General features: G+C 38.3%; 1 protein-coding gene across 2 annotated transcripts in view; it reads left to right on the forward strand.

The window, feature by feature from the left end:
• HSF5 (heat shock transcription factor 5) overlaps nucleotides 1-15,351 on the forward strand; it is a 45,794-nt gene extending 30,443 nt beyond the window's left edge. For both annotated transcript variants that reach the window (XM_073879554.1, XM_025851036.2), the window contains exon 6: nucleotides 13,083-15,351. In XM_073879554.1, coding sequence (XP_073735655.1) covers nucleotides 13,083-13,153 — 71 coding nt within the window. In that variant the 3' untranslated portion in view covers nucleotides 13,154-15,351. The remainder of the gene's footprint in view (nucleotides 1-13,082) is intronic.
• Nucleotides 15,352-17,629: the final 2,278 nt, after the last annotated feature.

The following is a 17,629-nucleotide window of genomic DNA, read 5'->3' on the forward strand; positions in this document are numbered from 1 at the left end:
TGTGGCACTCTCTCCGGTAGCCTTCAGGTATTGCATGGTTAAAAACAGCTCCCCTCTCTATGAGTATGTCAGCCAGCAGCCTGCTATAAATATCCTTTCCTTTTATAAGCATAATCATCACTTATGTTCACACCAGTTTGACTAGAACTTGGTCACATGATCACTGGCTGCCGGGGAGCTTGGAAATGTAGTCTTTAGCTGGGGACCACTTGCCCGTTTAAACAACACCATGATTTAAAGGAAGAATAAATATTAGGAGACAACTAGTTGTATGGACTAAGAAGATATTTACAACAAAATATAAAGCATTGTATTCATAATACATAAAAGCTTCTACAAACCACTAAGAAAACGTCAACCCAATAAAAGTAAATAAAATGATGCTAATTATGTGCAGGTCAGAAGAAATACAATGACCAATATGCATATAGAATGATGTTAAACCCCTCAGAGAAATCAGTAGAGAAATGCAAATTAAATCAACCAAAAAGATTTTTTTTTTTTTTTTTGCCAGTTTGATTGGCAAAACTTAGGCTATTGGGTGCCTGGGTGGCTCAGTCGTTAAGTGTCTGCCTTCAGCTCAGGTCATGGTCCCAGGGTCCTGGGATCAAGTCCCACATCAGGCTCCCTGCTCCGTGGAGAGCCTGCTTCTCCCTCTCCTGCTCCCCCTGCTTGTGTTCCTTCTCTCGCTGTGTCTCTCTCTGTCAAATAAATAAATAAAGTCTTTAAGAAAAAAACGAAAAACAAAACTTAAGCTATTCCTAATATTCAGGTTTGATAAAAGCTTAGGAAAAAAAGGAACGTCTTCTATACTCTAACTGGAATGTAAATTTGTATAGCCTTTTGGAGGGCAGTTAATCATTATCTGTAAATAATTAAAATGCTCATGTGCTTTGACTTAGGAATTCCACTCTTAGGAATCTCTCCTAGAGTTCACTATTGTGTCATTTATGATAGCAAAAATTTGGAAGAAGCATAAATGCTTGACAAGAGGGATTTAGATATGAAAAATTAATGTAATACTGTGCAACCACTTAAGAATATAAAATAGCTTGTTATGTTGTTACTCGGAAAGATAGGAAGTGTTTCTAATATGTTAAGTGAATGAAGCAAGTTACAGCACAGTATGTCAGGGACAACCTCCTTTCTAGAAAGGAAAACATATATACTGTATAATTATAGAAAAAATATGGAAGTATATGATAAAACTGATTCATGTAACAGTGGTTACCTTTGGGAAAGTAGAATTGGAGGTGTAGAGAAGTACTTTTTTACCTTTCAGTTTGTGTATGAATATACACAATGGTGGGATTATGGGAAATTTTCACTTCCTTTTTGTATTTTTCTAGATTTTTTAAAATGAAAAAAGAAAAAACATTAAAAAGTGTTTAAATATTTTAAAGTGCTCCTATAGTATAAAAGCGTTAAAATAATAGGAATGGGCAATTTAAAGAATATTTTGAAAAAATACTTATATTCCAGATTTTTTTAAGATTTATTTATTTATTTAAGAAAAGAGAGCAAGCAGTGGGGAGGGGCAGAGGGAGAGGGAGAGAGAACCCTGAGCAGACTCTGCGCCGAGTGTGAGCCTGATCTGGGGCTCGATTTCATGACCTGAGCTGAAACCAAGAGTCAGATGCTAAACTGCGCCACTAGGTGCCCCTGTATCCCAGTTATTAACCTGACTTCTGAGGTTTAGGTATGATTGACTCAGACTCACCTTATCCCACACCCAAAATGCTTTTCCAGGATTTTGTAGAATTTCTAGGGCTTCCAGAGACGTTTAAAGTTTCTGTCAAATTCCAGTCCGTCCATTTCTCAGCAGCTCTTCTGCCCTGGCTTTTCCATGCTGCAACCAGGCAGAACTTAGCCCTCTTCCTTGGCTTTCTGCCCTCCCCCAAGCATTTACAGTAGGCGTTTGTGTGTGTCAGCACTTCTCTGAAGGAGGGAAGGGAGGGTTTGCATTTAGAATACTACCAATAATTTTAAATGGAATGGTATCCATCTTTCTTTTTATTTTTTAAAAATTTTTTAAGATTTTATTTATTTGAGAGCGAGCAAGTAAGTGGGGTGAGGAGCAGAGGGAGAGGGACAAGCAGACCTCACCCTGAGCTCAAAGTCCAAGGAGTCTCAGGACCTGATCGTGACCTGAGCTGAAATCAAGAATAGAGTGTTTATACCATACGATCCAGCAATTGCACTACTGGGTACTTACCCCAAAGATACAAATGTAGGGATCCGAAGGGGTACGTGCACCCCAATGTTTATAGCAGCAATGTCCACAATAGCCAAACTGTGGAAAGAGTCAAGATGTCCATCGACAGATGAATGGATAAAGAAGAGGTGGTATATATACACAATGGAATATTATGCAGCCATCAAAAGGAATGAGATCTTGCCATTTGCAACGACGTGGATGGAACTGGAGGGTGTTATGCTGAGTGAAATAAGTCAATCAGAGAAAGACATGTATCATATGACCTCACTGATAGGAGGAATTCTTAATCTCAGGAAACAAACTGTGGGTTGCTGGAGTGGTGGGGGGTGGGAGGGATGGGGTGGCTGGGTGATAGACTTTGGGGAGGGTATGTGCTATGGTGAGCGCTGTGAATTGTGCAAGACTGATGAATCACAGATCTGTACCTCTGAAACAAATAATGCAATATATGTTAAAAAAAAAAAAAGAAGAAGATAGCAGGAGGGGAAGAATGAAGGGGAGTAAGTCGGAGGGGAAGAATGAAGGGGAGTAAGTCGGAGGGGGAGACGAACCATGAGAGACGATGGACTCTGAAAAACAAACTGAGGGTTCTAGAGGGGAGGGGGGTGGGGGGATGGGTTAGCCTGGTGATGGGTATTAAAGAGGGCACGTTCTGTGTGGAGCACTGGGTGTTATGCACAAACAATGAATCATGGAACACTGCATCAAAAACTAATGATGTAATGTATGGTGATTAACATAACAATAAAAAATTATTAAAAAAAAGAATAGAGTGCTTAACCGACTGAGCCACCCAGGTGCCCCTCCATCTTTCTTTTTAAAAGGCCTTCAGCGGGGCGCCTGGGTGGCTCAGTCGTTAAGCGTCTGCCTTCGGCTCAGGTCATGATCCCGGGGTCCTGGGATCGAGCCCCACATCGGGCTCCCTGCTCAGCGGGAAGCCTGCTTCTCCCTCTCCCACTCCCCCTGCTTGTGTTCCCTCTCTCGCTGTGTCTGTCTCTGTCAAATAAATGAATAAAATCTTTAAAAAAAAATAAAATAAAATAAAAGGCCTTCAGTCATTTTACCATTTTCTCACCTTTCCTTGTCACTAATCACTATGGCCTTCACCATGCTGTTGTCTTTCTGTGTACTAGCACTATACCTTCTCTTCTCTGGTCTTTTTTTTCTTACTTAAGGAGAGAACTTAGGAATTTCATCTATTTCCTAATGTCTTTGAGGCCTTATCTTCCCCACCCAAAACAACCTATCAAGATACAGTCTCTACAAAGACAGTTACCTCCCCATGAGGAATTCTGGTACCTGCTGTTAAAATAATAATTTCATCTCTTTCATTATTATGGTTATAAGTGTAACTGATAAAATAATTAACACATTAATTATCCTTATTAACTCTTCATGTTGGTTTTTTTTTTTTTTCCCCTAAGTAAAATCTTATCCTTTGGTCAGTAGTGTTGAGAGCTGGGTCTTAATTGACCTTGGCTTCCTGCTGGGAAATAGAAGAGTTGTGACATATTGGCATTATTAGGACATCTAATCACATTTCCATTTTATTAGGGGCAAGGAGTAAATAATTTATGCTTAAGCTAGAACCTCTTTGCTAAAAAGTTAGCTTTTGTAATGAGAATGTAAGCAGAAATACTACCTTGTATAAGTATAAAATTCTACCTTGATAGAACTTAACCTAATGGTCTATGAAAACATGGCTATATATAGGGTTCTGTGGGATTAGAAGACCTTAACCAAAGTCCGTGTAAGATTTATATACTGTCTACTAGAGACAGTATGGCATAGTTGATAGGAAGAAAGCTTTTGGTTTTAGAAAAACCTACATTAAGATTAAAACCTAGGTTCCTTCATTCATATCTCCATCCAGCTATTACTCCATTTTTTTGTGTTTCCCATAGAGAAAAGCTCCTTGAAAGCATATCCTTTCCTTGGGTTTTCATTCCTGTTACTCTGCTAAAACTCCTCTTGTCAAGGTTTCCATTGACTGTCATGTTGCCAGGTTCTCAGTCCCCATTTTACTGGACCTCAGTGACATTTGAACAGACCACTTCACCCTTCCTGAAGTACTTTCTTTGCTTGGCTTCTGCAACATGACCTGTTCCTGATTTTCCATCACCTTCACTGGCCACTCCACTTCTTTTACTGAATCTTCTTTATCTTTCCTGACTTCTAATTATTGATGAGTCCCAGAGCTCAGTTCTTGGACCTCTTTTCTTCTCTTTCAGTTCCTGGGTAATCCCAACCAGTCTCATTGCTTTTATCATCATCTTTATAGTGATGACTCCTAAATTTATATCTTAAGTCTCAATCTTCTCTGAACTCCAGACCTGCATACCTTATTGCCTATGCTGCATCTTTGTTTGGATGTCCCATAGGTGTTCTAAACTTAGTATATTCCATCCTTTCCCCAGTTTTACTTATTTTAGGAAATAGTACTTCTAGTCACCTCTAGTCAGCCAAAAATCTTGACTGTATTCTCTCATGTCCAACCCATCAGCAAAATTCTATCAGTTTGATATCAGTGTAGATCCAGAATCTGACCATTTCTCATCACCCTTGCATTGCTATCACCATGGTCCGAGCACTACCATCTCTTGCCTAGATGACTGCAGTAGCTTCTTAACCAGTCTTCCTGCTCCATAGTTGGCCCCTAATGCCTTTTCTTCACACAGCAGAGTCATCCTTTTAAAACATGAATTATTTCCCTGTTTAAATTTTTCCAGTGGTTTTCCATCACATTTAGAATAAAATCTAAAAATCCTTACTATGGTCTGCAAGATGCTGAATGATTTGGTTCCTGGCAACTGCTCTGACTTCATCTTCTACCACCTCAGTTCCCTCATTTATTCCAGCCACAGCCGTCTCTTCATTAGTCTTTGAACACACCAGCACATTCTTGCCTTCACACGTGCTGTTGTTTGTTTTATAAAAGATTTTATTTATTTATTTGACAGAGAGAGAGACAGCGAGAGAGGGAACACAAGTAGGGTGGGTGGGAGAGGGAGAAGCAGGCTTCCCACAGAGCAGGGAGCCCGATGCGGGGCTCGATCCCAGGACCCTGGGATCATGACCTGAGCCGAAGGCAGACGCTTAATGACTGAGCCACCCAGGCGCCCCGACACTTGCTGTTCTTTGTGCCTGAAATGTGCTTCACCCAGATATTTGCATGGCTTGCTCCTTTATTTCATTCAGTTCTCTGCTCAAATGCCAGTTCATCATAGAAATCTTCCTACCCAGCTATCTGAAACAGCAACCTATTGCCCATGTCCTGCCCTACCTCAGTCTCTATTCTTTATCCCTTTTTGTTTTTCTTTCATAGTATTTCTCACTACTTGACATCTTCTATTTATTATTTTTCTCCCCTCTTGATGGTAGTTCCAGGAGGGCAAGGACTTTGTTTTGTTCATTACTGTATCCTCAACACCTAGAGGTTAGCTGTGGCACTCAGTGTTTGTTGAGCAAATGAATTGCTTTTTTCCCCACTCTTACCCATCTACTTAAAGAAAAAAAATCCTTGGAAAAAAGCAATCTTTTAAAAACAAATTGTGGTAAAATGTACATAACCTACAGTTTACCATCTTAACCATTTTTAAATGTATAGTTCAGTGGCATTAAGCACATTCACACTGTGCTGCCCCATCACCACCATCCATCTCCAGAACTCTTTTCATTTTGCAAAACTGAAACTCTGTACTCATTAAACAATAACTCCCTATTCCTCCTCATCCCCCAGCCACTGGACCACTATTCTACTTTCTGTCTCTCTGAGCAATCTTTTAATTAGCCACCAAAAGATAAGTTTTAAACATATGAGGAGTCAAAGCGCCCCTCAGGTTTCCTTCAACAAGTACTTACTGAACAACTAATTGCCTGGGGCTTGGTACCACACTGTGTATAATAGGGCCACACGAGTAGTGTCCTCTATACTTCTATGCTTCTGGAACCGGGAATTGTGCATTCTTACTAAGAAGCCATTTCATATCTTGTTATTATGCTCTGACATTTAAAACTGAGGTATATTTGGTTATGAATTTTACTTTTTGTAGCCATTTTTCCCCCTGTCTTTTTGTCTGGTCATTTCAAATTAACAGGAAAATATACATTTTTTAGATAAAATTCACAAAACATAAAATTAACCATTTTAAAGTTCAGTGGCATTTAGTATATTCACAATATTGTGCAACCTTTACCTCTCTCTGGTTCCCAAACATTTTCAGCACTCTAAAAGAAAACCCCATATTCCTTAAGCAGTTATTTCCATCGCCGCTTCCCCCATGCCTTTGGCAGCCACAATCTGTGTTCTGTCTCTATGGATTTACCTCTTCTGGGATATTTCATATAAATGAAATCATGCAATATGTGACCTTTTGTGTCTGGCTTATTTCACTTAGCATAATGTTTTCAAGGTTTATCCACACTGTAGCATTTGTATCAGAACTTTCTTTTTACGGTGAAATAATATTACATCATATGTATATACCACAGTTCATTTATCCATTCATCTGCTGATGGACATTTGGGCTGTTTCTACCTTTTGGCTATTTTGAATAGTGTTGCTGTGAACACATGTGTACATGTATTTGAGTACCTGTTTACACGTCTTTTGGGTATATACCTAGGAGTGGAATTGCTGGGTCATATAGTAATTCTGTGTTTAACTATTGGCCAAACTATTTTCCATAACAGCGGCGCCATTTTGCATTCCCTACAGCAACATACAAGGGTTCCCGTTTTTCCATATCCTCATTAACACTTATTTTCCACTTTTTATTATTGTTATAGCCATCCTAGCCAGTGCGAACTGTTAATTTCATTGTGGTTTTGATTGCATTTCCCTAATGATTAGTGATATTGAACATCTCTTCATATGCTTATTGGCCATTTGTATATCTTCTTTGGAGAAAAGATAGTTTTTTTTACAACTATTATAACAATATTCTATTTGATGAAATCTTCTGTTTTGGTTAAATCTCTCTCAATTATAGCCCTGTGAGTGCAACAAGTTAGTAAACTGTGGCCTGTGAACCAAATCTAGCACACTGCCTGTTTTTATATGGCCTGCAAGCTAAGCATGGTTTTTACATTTTAAATGGCTGGAGGAAAATCAAAAGAATATTTCATGTCACATAAAAATGATAGAAATTCCAATTTCAGTGTCTATAATAAATAAAGTTTAATTGAAACACACAACCACACCCATTCATTTATGTATTGTCTGTGACTGCTTTCACACTATAACAGCAGAGCTGAGCAGTTGTAATTGAGGCCATATGGGCCACAAAACCTAAGATATTTACTATCTGGCTTGTTACAGAAAAAGTACAGACACTCTGTGCCTTATTCTGTTCAGGTTGCTATAACAGAAACACTATAGAGTGGCTAGCTTATAAACAACAAAAATTTTCTCACAGTTCTGGAGGCTAGAAACCCAAGATCAAGGCACAGTAAATTCAGTGTCTGGTGAGAGCCTGCTTTCTGGTTCATAGATGGCGATCTTCCTGCTGTGTCTCACACAGCAGAAGGGATGAGGGAGCTCTCTGGGATCTCTTTTACAGGGGCACTAATATCATTCCTAAAGTTCCACTCTCATGACCTAATGACCTCCCGAAGTTCCCACTTTCTAACACCATCACATTGGGGTTAGGTTTCAACCTATGAATTTCGGGGAGATAAACAGTCTGTTGCACCCTGTTTAGAAAGTCATTGTTCTTAGCTTCTGATCCTTGATGACCAGAAGAAGCCTTTAAGAGAGTAAGGAGGTACTTCTGAGGAGGGCTCAAAATCGACTAGTGTTTAGTTTAGTTCTTATAGATGACCAAATGTTTTTTATTTTGATACTAAACTCCAAGATTATAGTAGTAATGATAGGAACCAAATGTAAAATTCCTAAAGTATCACTTAAATTTCATCTGTCACTAACAGGAGTATCTCCCCTCAATAGGGTTTCAACTTTCACAATACATTGTTTATGATAAAAATAAAGAAATTTCGTGAAATAACCTCTAAAGACTCCTTTGCCTCCAAATTCTGAAATACTATGATTCTAACATTAACTGTTGGAATATCATTATGTCACTCAGTATCCCATTGAACAGGGGTATCCTATATTCCAGAACTTCTCAGTGCCCTTCTGTTACTGAATTATTTTGAAAATGTGTCTGCCCTGCTTAACTAGTGGCATCTTCTCACACTTCAAGCTTTCTTTGACTTTTTTTCAAATAAGAGACTTCAAGTTGATTAAGTATAGAGATTGTATTGATTTTAATAGATGTGTGTTTTGTTAGAAGGAGATTGTCAATCACAGCCATTGCCATGCTGTGTGTAGGCTTTTTGAGCACATGTTAACTTAAGGAAATACATTTTGGATCAAAATTACCAAGAGGTAAAGAAAGTTAGATTCAGTCATTTTCCTCCAAATTCTGTAATGATATCACCCTAAACTGGATATACCCAAAGATTAATCTTATGGTAAAACCTATACTCGCTCCTGTTTTGATGGGATGTTTACTTTCTGGTTAAGGGAAAGTGAATGTTTACAAGCAAAGTTCTATTCATTCCTAAAGAAAGGACTTCCCGGGACACATGGGTGGCTCAGTCCGTCTGCCTTTGGCTCAGGTCATGATCCCAGGGTGCCGGGATCAAATCCCGCATCGGGCTCTTGGCTCACCGGGGAGCCTGCTTCTCGCTCACACTCTCCCTCTGTGCTTTCTCTCTCTCTCTCAAATAAATAAATAAAATCTTAAAAAAAAATTTAAGAAAGGACTTCCCATTTTGTAGCTGTTGGATTATGGATGAGACTTCATTAAAATAATAATCCCCAAGCCCTAGAGGGTGCTCTCAGTAGGAATTAACATTCCCAAACAAGTAGATGCAATGCTCTTGTCCCTCAAGGCCTTTCAGCTCTCAAACCAACTGAGCTACTGTAATCCCCAAATATTTAACCTTCTCGGATGAGTATGCAAGCTTCTCTTCTAAATGAAGTCATATAAACCTCGAGTAGCACCAGGCTAGTCTATGTCTTTTTGTATTTTTATTGGTGTCTGTACTCTTAACTCCCTGACCGGCAGCTTTGTTAATGAAAGAAGCTCACTTTGATAAAATTACTATGTTTAGATGCTCGTTATTAGAAGCTGCATGCCAAATGCTAATTTAAAGCCCAGTCATTAAGGTTAAGAGGGTTTGTTGTGCACACTCCTTTACATAACTCATTCTGAGGCTGTTATAGAGCCATACTGGCTATTGCCTTTTTAAACAAGCCTGTCTGTCATGTGTTCTTGTCCATGATGTGAACCTATCAATGTGATAAAGTCTTAATAAGCATGAAATCAATGACATTTGTTCACTGGGAAAAAAAAAAAAGAGGGTTTATCGCTGCTATTCTTCAGTTTGCCTCCCCATATGAAATCTGCAGTGGCTTTACTAGCCTTTACCTGTAATATGTTCTATTACCATATGGCCTGTCCTTCTTCTGATATGGAGCTGAGGTGTTTAGAGAATGTTCATAATTAGGTGTTATTCCTACATCTTTTGGTCAGCTTTTAGAGATCCTGATGCCTAGGTAGCACTCCACACCAACTGAATCAGAATGTTGGCAGTAGGAACCCTAGGCATCAGTAATTTTTTAAAAGATCCCCAGGTGATTGCAATGTGCAACAAGGTTGAGAAACCACTGGCTTTACTTATTAACCATATAGTTTATTTATTTATTTATTTATTTATTTTTTTAAAAGATTTTATTTATTTATTTGAGAGAGAGAGAATGAGAGACAGAGAACACGAGAGGGAAGAGGGTCGGAGGGAGAAGCAGACTCCCTGCTGAGCGGGGAGCCCGATGTGGGACTCGATCCCGGGACTCCAGGATCATGACCTGAGCCGAAGGCAGTTGCTTAACCAACTGAGCCACCCAGGCGCCCTAACCATATAGTTTAGAGTAGAGGTTCTTACTCCTTGTAGCAATTTACTCAGGATTAATTGACCTTATAATAATGTACTTTACTTGAAAAAAAGATGTTATATAAATATAAGACTGTTTTTTGTTATTATATAGACTGTAAAAAAGCACTGTTTTGGGGCCGCCTGGGTGGCTCAGTCGGTTAAGCATCTGCCTTTCAGCTCAGGTCATGATCCCAGGGTGCTGGGGTTGAGCCCCGCATTGGGCTCCCTGCTCGGCAGGGAGTCTGCTTCTCCCTCTCCCTCTGCTGCTCCCCCTGCTTGTGCGCTGTCAAATAAATAAATAAATCTTTAAAAAAAAAAAAAAAGCACTGTTGTGGTAAAATATACATAACATAAAATTTAGCATGTTAACCATTTTGTACTATTCAGTGACATGAAGTACATTCACATTGTTGCACTACCATCACCACCATCCATCTCCAGAACTTTTTTCATTGTCCTAAACTGAAACTGTGTCCATTATACAGTAACTCCCAGAATAGCCTGCAGCCCGTGGCAGCCACCATGCCACTTTCTGTCTCTATAAATCTGACTGCTCTGGGTACTCGTATAAGTGAAATTATACAGCATTTGTCTTTTTGTGACTGACTTATTTCAATTAGCATGATATCTTCAAGGCTCAACCATGTTGTAACATGTGTCAGAATTTCCTAAATTTTTTAAGGCTAATTAATATTCCATTGTATGTATATATACCACATTTTGTTTATCCATTCATCTGTCCTTGGACACTTGGATTGCTTCCATCCTTCGGTCATTGTGAATAATGCTGCTATGATCATGGATGTCCAAGAAGTGGATTTTAAGTAAAGATAAATAAGATGCTCATCTGGATAAATCACTTGCTCTTCTTTTTTAAGATTTTATTTATTTATTTGAGAGAAAGAGAGTGAAAGCATGAGCAGGAGGCAGTGGGGGAGAGGGACAAGCAGATTCCCTGCTGAGCAGGGAGCCTGATGCGGGGGCTCGATCCCAGGACTCTGGGATCATAACCTGAGCCAAAGGCAGATGCCTAACCGACTGAGCCATCCAGGTGCCCCAAATCACTTGTTCTTTATGGATAGGTTGTAGTGTAGTTCACCAGATGAGTTCACCTACCCCTAGTGACTGGCCTGCCTTTTACAAAGTAGGGCAAGAATTAGTTACTATTCCATATGCTTTCTGGATTTTCTCAAATATGTTAGAATTATTTTATTGAATTAGCTCTCTTGCTCAGTCTGTAGGCCAATCCCACAAAAGCTGTGTTCTAGAAATATAATGATAAAAGTCTGTATCTAGAATTAAATTAAGGACTCATGTTGTATAGTTTAGTTTAATTCCCAAGTGCTACTACAGCAAAATTGTAAACTTTAAAACAAACCTAAAAGCATTCCCTGGTCTAGAAGTTATAAACCAGAAGTACGTATGTTGCTCTAGAAGTTGTAAACTAATTAGCTTGAATCTAGAAGCCACATTATGATCTTTTTACTTCTGCCTGTGTTACTCAGGCCCTTTAGCCCTGCTTCTATACAGGATCCTAGATTTTTGTATTACAAAATCTAGTACCTAAGCTAAGGGTTCACTTTTTAGTTCTTTCCATTTTTTTTTTTTAAGATTTATTTATTTATTTTAGGTGGGGAGGGGCAAAGGGAGAGGGAGAGAGAAACCCAAGCCGACTGCACTGAGCTCAGAGCCGGAGGTGGGGCCCTGAGGTCAAGACCCAGAGATCACAACCTGAGCTGAAACCTAGAGCAGATGCTTAAGCGACTGCACCACCTAGGTGCCCTTAGTTCTTTACATTCTTGGTGAACCAACCTTATTTGTCTCTTGACTTCCATGAAGGGTATGCTTCTTTTTTACGACAGTTCAGATAGGTGTTTCTACAAGAGAGCAGCTGTGTTGTCAGTAAGTGGAAATTTTATGGAGTCAGTCAACTTTGGAAAAATAGTGATTACTTATTTTAACATTGTATTTCTGAAGGCATGACTTTTTCATATTCCCACATATTTTTCATATTCTACCCACTCTTTGTTACAGTATCAAAGAAATGAATTTTCATTTGTGTGTGTATATTTATTTTATTTATTTTTAATTTTTTATTGTTATGTTAATCACCATATATTACATAATTTGTTTTGGTGTACTGTTCCATGATTCATTGTTTGTTCATAACACCCAGTGCTCCATGCAGAATGTGCCCTCCTCAATACCCATCACCAGGCTAACCCATCCCCCCACCCTCCTCCCCTCCAGAAACCTCAGTTTGTTTTTCAGAGTCCATCATCTCTCCTGGTTCGTCTCCCCCTCTGACTTACTCCCCTTCATTCTTCCTCTCCTGCTATCTTCTTCATTTTCTTTTTTCTTAAAATATGTTGCGTTATTTGTTTCAGAAGTACAGATCTGTGTTTCAACAGTCTTACACAATTCACAGCGCTCACCGTAGTACATACCCTCCCCAGTGTCCATCACCCAGCCACCCCATCCCTCCCACCCCCGACCACTCCAGCAACCCTCAGTTTGTTCCTGAGATTAAGAATTCCTCATATCAGTGAGGTCATATGATACATGTCTTTCTCTGATTGACTTATTTCACTCAGCATAAGTGTGTGTATATTTCACTTTGATCCCTTTGACACTTTTCCTTAATTTTTCACTTCTAGTAAAAGGCAGTTGAAAAGAGGCTCAGCCACATCACTGAAAAGATATAAATTGTACACTTTGCTGGTCTCATTGGGTTAACTGGGCTGCATCTGTGCGCTTTAGAGGTACAGGAATGACTGAAAACTGAGAATCCGATGAGATAATATAATTTTAGATCCAGTTCTACATTTAAACATGAGCAACTTGTTCTTGTCTGAAGACTTATCTATCGAACTCTACAGTCTGAGAGGCTAAGAGTGAGTAAACAAACCTTCTTTCTTTCTAGATCTTCATCTGCTGGTGGATGTGGCCTGCAAGCAGGAGCACTTTCCAAAAGAGGAAGAATTAAAAGAGTGAGGAATGGATGGCAAATGTGACATTGTGCACTAGCTGTAGCTGGAGGCAGACTAGCCTTGCACATGACACACTGTTGGGATGTTTTCAGTTCTGTTAAGGAAAAAAAAAGTATTTTTGTTTTGTTAATTGAGAATTTTGTTAATTGAGAATTGGGACTTTGGTATTTACTACAGCTGTTCAGTTCAGATTATTTACCTTGACAAACTACTAAACATCAAGCAGCACCCCCCCTTTTTTTCTTTTTGCTGCCCAGATCCCTTTCAAATGAAAAGTCCTGGCCTTCTGTTACAGTCAAGAAGCATCTAAAAACTGCTGCATCTATGTACTGGAGAATAATCTGTGTGTGTGTGCTGATTTGCCGTCTTGCCACTCTCAAACTATAGTCAGCACAACTCCAGTGGCGAGTTCAGTCTATCTGTTTCAAGTCACAGTGTGATCCTTCTAGAGAAGATTGTGTGAGAAACAAAGGCATGTGAGGTCACCAAGATCACAGGTCTAAAGGGGTCAGGAATTCCAGGGAAGAAACTCTGAGAAAGAGCTAATTTTCTAAGTGATGAACCAGGAAATGCTCTTACTTCCTAACCCAGCATTCTGTTTCAAAAGCAAGGCATCCGGACTTGGACCATCCATCACACTTAACAGCCCCTGATTCTTTTATATTAATGGGGGCATTCTTTTATTTTCATATCTTTCTTTAATTTTAATGATATATTATCATAAATGGTAAGAAGGTTTTGTTACATATCACTTATTTAAATGTCTTCTAAAGAAAAGTAATTTGTTTATTATATTTATAAATGCTGGTAGATTTAAAAGTTTTAAAGCTTTATATTTTTATTAATATTTCAGGATAGAAGGATAAAGGATGCATGTGTAAGATATTTATTTTGAAGGGGAAAATGTGTGAACAAAAACATTAAGAGATTTAACACTGTTTTCTTGCTTTAGCTTTTTATATTCAGTCTGTATAAATTCTCATCTATATGAGATCTTGTGTGCAAATTTTGGGAAAACCTTGATTAGTAGTCATTTAACAGAAGCTGTACCTCTGACATTTTTAATAATTTATGTCTGGTTTAAGCTTCTGAGAGAATTTTGGATAATGGGATAGACCATAACATTTTTATTTTATCCCCTCTGTTGGATTCTAAATTCGAATTGTAGGATTGTGGGACCGGTTTTTAGGAGAGGTATCTTGGGTGTCCACTCTCTGTGGTTGATCCCTCACTTGCTCATCCAATGGCAGCAAGAAACTTTCTGATTTTAAAGTCTTTTAAACTGGCTAAAACGTTCTTACTGGATTTTGTTTCAGTTGTCCTAATAAGAATTGCAGGAACAAAAGGAAAGCCTAAGAATATGAAACTAATTAAAAAGAAAAGGCGTTTAGTGATATGACATAAATACTATGCTACTCTTTGTGAGTGTAACAATTCATTTCTTAAATCGCACTGTGCCTTCTAATGATGTCAAACCATAGAAATGTTACAGAGATAGTAGTTTTTTGGAAAAGGATGATTTCTGTATTGGTGTGCAGTGACTCAGTTTAGATAAGAAAGTAGGTTCTGAAAAGTGACCTGTTTCGTCCATCTGATTAGACTAGTTGATGTCCATGTGATGGGCATTTATTCACCTTTATTAGCAAGGTTTAAAAGATGAACAAATTATCAAGACTCCTCCATCTTTTGGCCAGACTATGTATTTTGGCAGAGTATGTGAAGAGGAGACCCAATTTCCAAATGAAGGAACTTTGTCTTTTCTCTGTCATGTTGAGAAGCTGATAAACGGTGTAGCTGACATTCCTTCCCTTAATATGCCTTTTTAGCTTTGTATATGTTGAAAGAAATAATATCTTTTGAGGAACATGTGTCAAGCAGAAACCTTGGCATGTATTTGGTTTCAGTGGTTTTAAGGCTTAATTAATGAAATACCTTTATCAGCTTTCCAAACTTTTTTATATATGAATACAACAGACTAAGGAGCTGGATCTCCTGCTATACTCACATGCCTGCTACCTATCAACTAAAGCTATCATCACTGACTTGGGAAAAATGGCAAAAGATAAAATAAAATCTTTGTGTGAATTAACCACTAGGGCCTGACACATGCTAACAAGGTTTCTGACTAGCACCTCAGTATTTCAGCACCTTAAGCACGATAAATTTCAATCAGTCAACAATAAAGTGAGTGTTTCAACTGGACTTGTCTTGCTTGTTTTTACTGTTTTATTGGTGATCAATAGAAACCTCAGTTGTCATGACTATTATTAATAATAGCAAAATTTTAAAGAGAATGTATTCTGTTTTTCAAAGAATCTAACTTTAAAAAAAGTGTCAGTTTTTGTTTTTTGTTTTTTTTCATTTGCAATTGAACAAGAGATTGAACAGAGATTGAATCTTTAAAATGCTGTTAGGGATAAGGACAATTCTTGGACATGTTTATAGAAACCAGTTTTTTTTTTTTTTTTTTTTTTTTTTTTTTAGGAAAAGGATGAATAGTCTTCAGTAGCTTTAGTCAATCCAGATGTGGAAATAGACCCTGAAGGATGATCACTCTCATGGATAGGATTAGGTAGAGTAGACGTCAGTGAGATGGGCATTTCATTACCACAGAAATGACATCTTTATGTCATCCCTTGGAAGTTGTGATCTATCAACCCCTGCGGGATAGGCCAGAGATCTCTTGCTTGTCAATTCTGGTGACCTAGTAAACACAGTATATCAGGGAAGTAAACTATATAGGGCTGTTTGGTTGGATACTGAGTATCTCACGGGATACCCAGGTTCATGAAACATATTATCATCATTCCTAGATCTTGCGGTTTCCTCAAGAGAGGGCAACCAAATCTATATTTTTTTCCTTCTTTCACCTAAGTGTGTATATTAACTCTTAGGTTTGTTTAGGTCTCTTAACTCCTTTGCAAGTTTCAAGCAGGAACAGGTGAGGCAAAGTCCATTGGTAGGTCACTTTTTGTTTAAAGATGTTTTTGCCTCTATCAAATATGTAGTAATGTATATTTTACATTATTTATGCTATGCTATTACGCAATATATATAAAATTAAAAATACTAAACCACAGGAGATTTTAAAAAATTCTTTTGAAAAAAGTTGTAAAGGTTATAGTTGCATTGTGTTCTTAAGGTCCAACCAATAAAGAAAATGTGCTAAATTAAGAATTTATTTTAGAGCTTATTTCTCTGCTCTATGTCAGTTATTAGGCCAAAATGCCAAAATTATTCCCATAAACCTTCTTTAGGGAAAAAATGCTCAAGATAAAGAAAGCACTCATACTTTTTTGCTCTAGAGGCATTATGTCATTGTTTTATAACCTACAATGCAATTATTGTTATCCACATTTTACAGATGATCAATTTGTATGCTCTCATTTGTACAATTAAAACGTTTTTTAATCTTCTGTGCTTCTTACCACAACTAAAATTTAAGTGTAAAAACAGTTTAAGTGTATACTTCAGTAGTGTTAACCACATTCACATTGTTGTACATTTATACGGTTTGGAGAGATTATTGGCAATAGGTAAAAAATAAAGTGTCTGGACACAGTCGAATGTAATCTGGTAAATTTGAAAATTCAAATTTTAGAAACATATATTAGAAACTTTTGTATTCTAATGACAAGGTAACTAAAAAAGTTCATGATTGTGGTAGTTGGCCAAGAATTGGTTTTCTTTTTGCCTTACACGCTTCTCATGAAGCATATATATTTTACCCCTTTGCTTATATTTATGACATAGACTTACTTGCAATCTTACATTGAGGGCATAGGTGTGATCCATAGTATTATTTCACTCTCCAAAGATGTGAGCAGAAAGTAATAGGTTCCAGACTCTGATATCAACCTGATCTAAAAGCTCCATACAGGCACAGTTTAGAAAAAGAGCTACTGGATTTAAATAAGTAAAAGCTGAAGAAAAACTATGTGTAAAATGGACAGGTTCTTGCCAGGGTAGCAGACCTGAGACAGCAATAAGGACTACAGCACTGGATCACTTTATTCTAGCATTGTGCCTTTTATAGACACTAAAACCTGAAAAGAGCAGAAACCCCTTTGAAATTATATTTGTAAAATCTTGTGTCCGCTCTTTCACGTTCTGGGTTTTCATTATTTTATTCTCTTTATTTCCTTATACCACCATTTGTGTTCTCTTGGGTGCAGAACCTGCTTAGATATCTGTTTGAGTGGACTTGATTTACATGTGGTAGCTTGCTTACCCAGAGAAAGTTATTGAGCATTGAACTGGATGCAGTTTGGCTGTGGCTCAATAGAGGGAGTAGAGGAGCTGAGAGAGCAGAGAGAGCAAAAGAACGTGTCTGGCACAGTAACTGCGCGCCCTGAAGCCCTGGCCCTAGCAGCCAGCCAGGAGGAGGGGTGGGGCGGGGCAGGGCAGGGGGGGGGTGGGGTGGTGTTGGTTGCCTCTAGCTGCTCCACCCTCACTTTGTGTCAGCAGGTAGAGAGCGTGA

This window comes from Callorhinus ursinus, unplaced genomic scaffold (genome assembly GCF_003265705.2).
Source record: "Callorhinus ursinus isolate GAN/ISIS: 27379988/994484 unplaced genomic scaffold, GSC_fseal_2.0 scaffold34, whole genome shotgun sequence".
Classification (NCBI taxonomy): domain Eukaryota; kingdom Metazoa; phylum Chordata; class Mammalia; order Carnivora; family Otariidae; genus Callorhinus; species Callorhinus ursinus.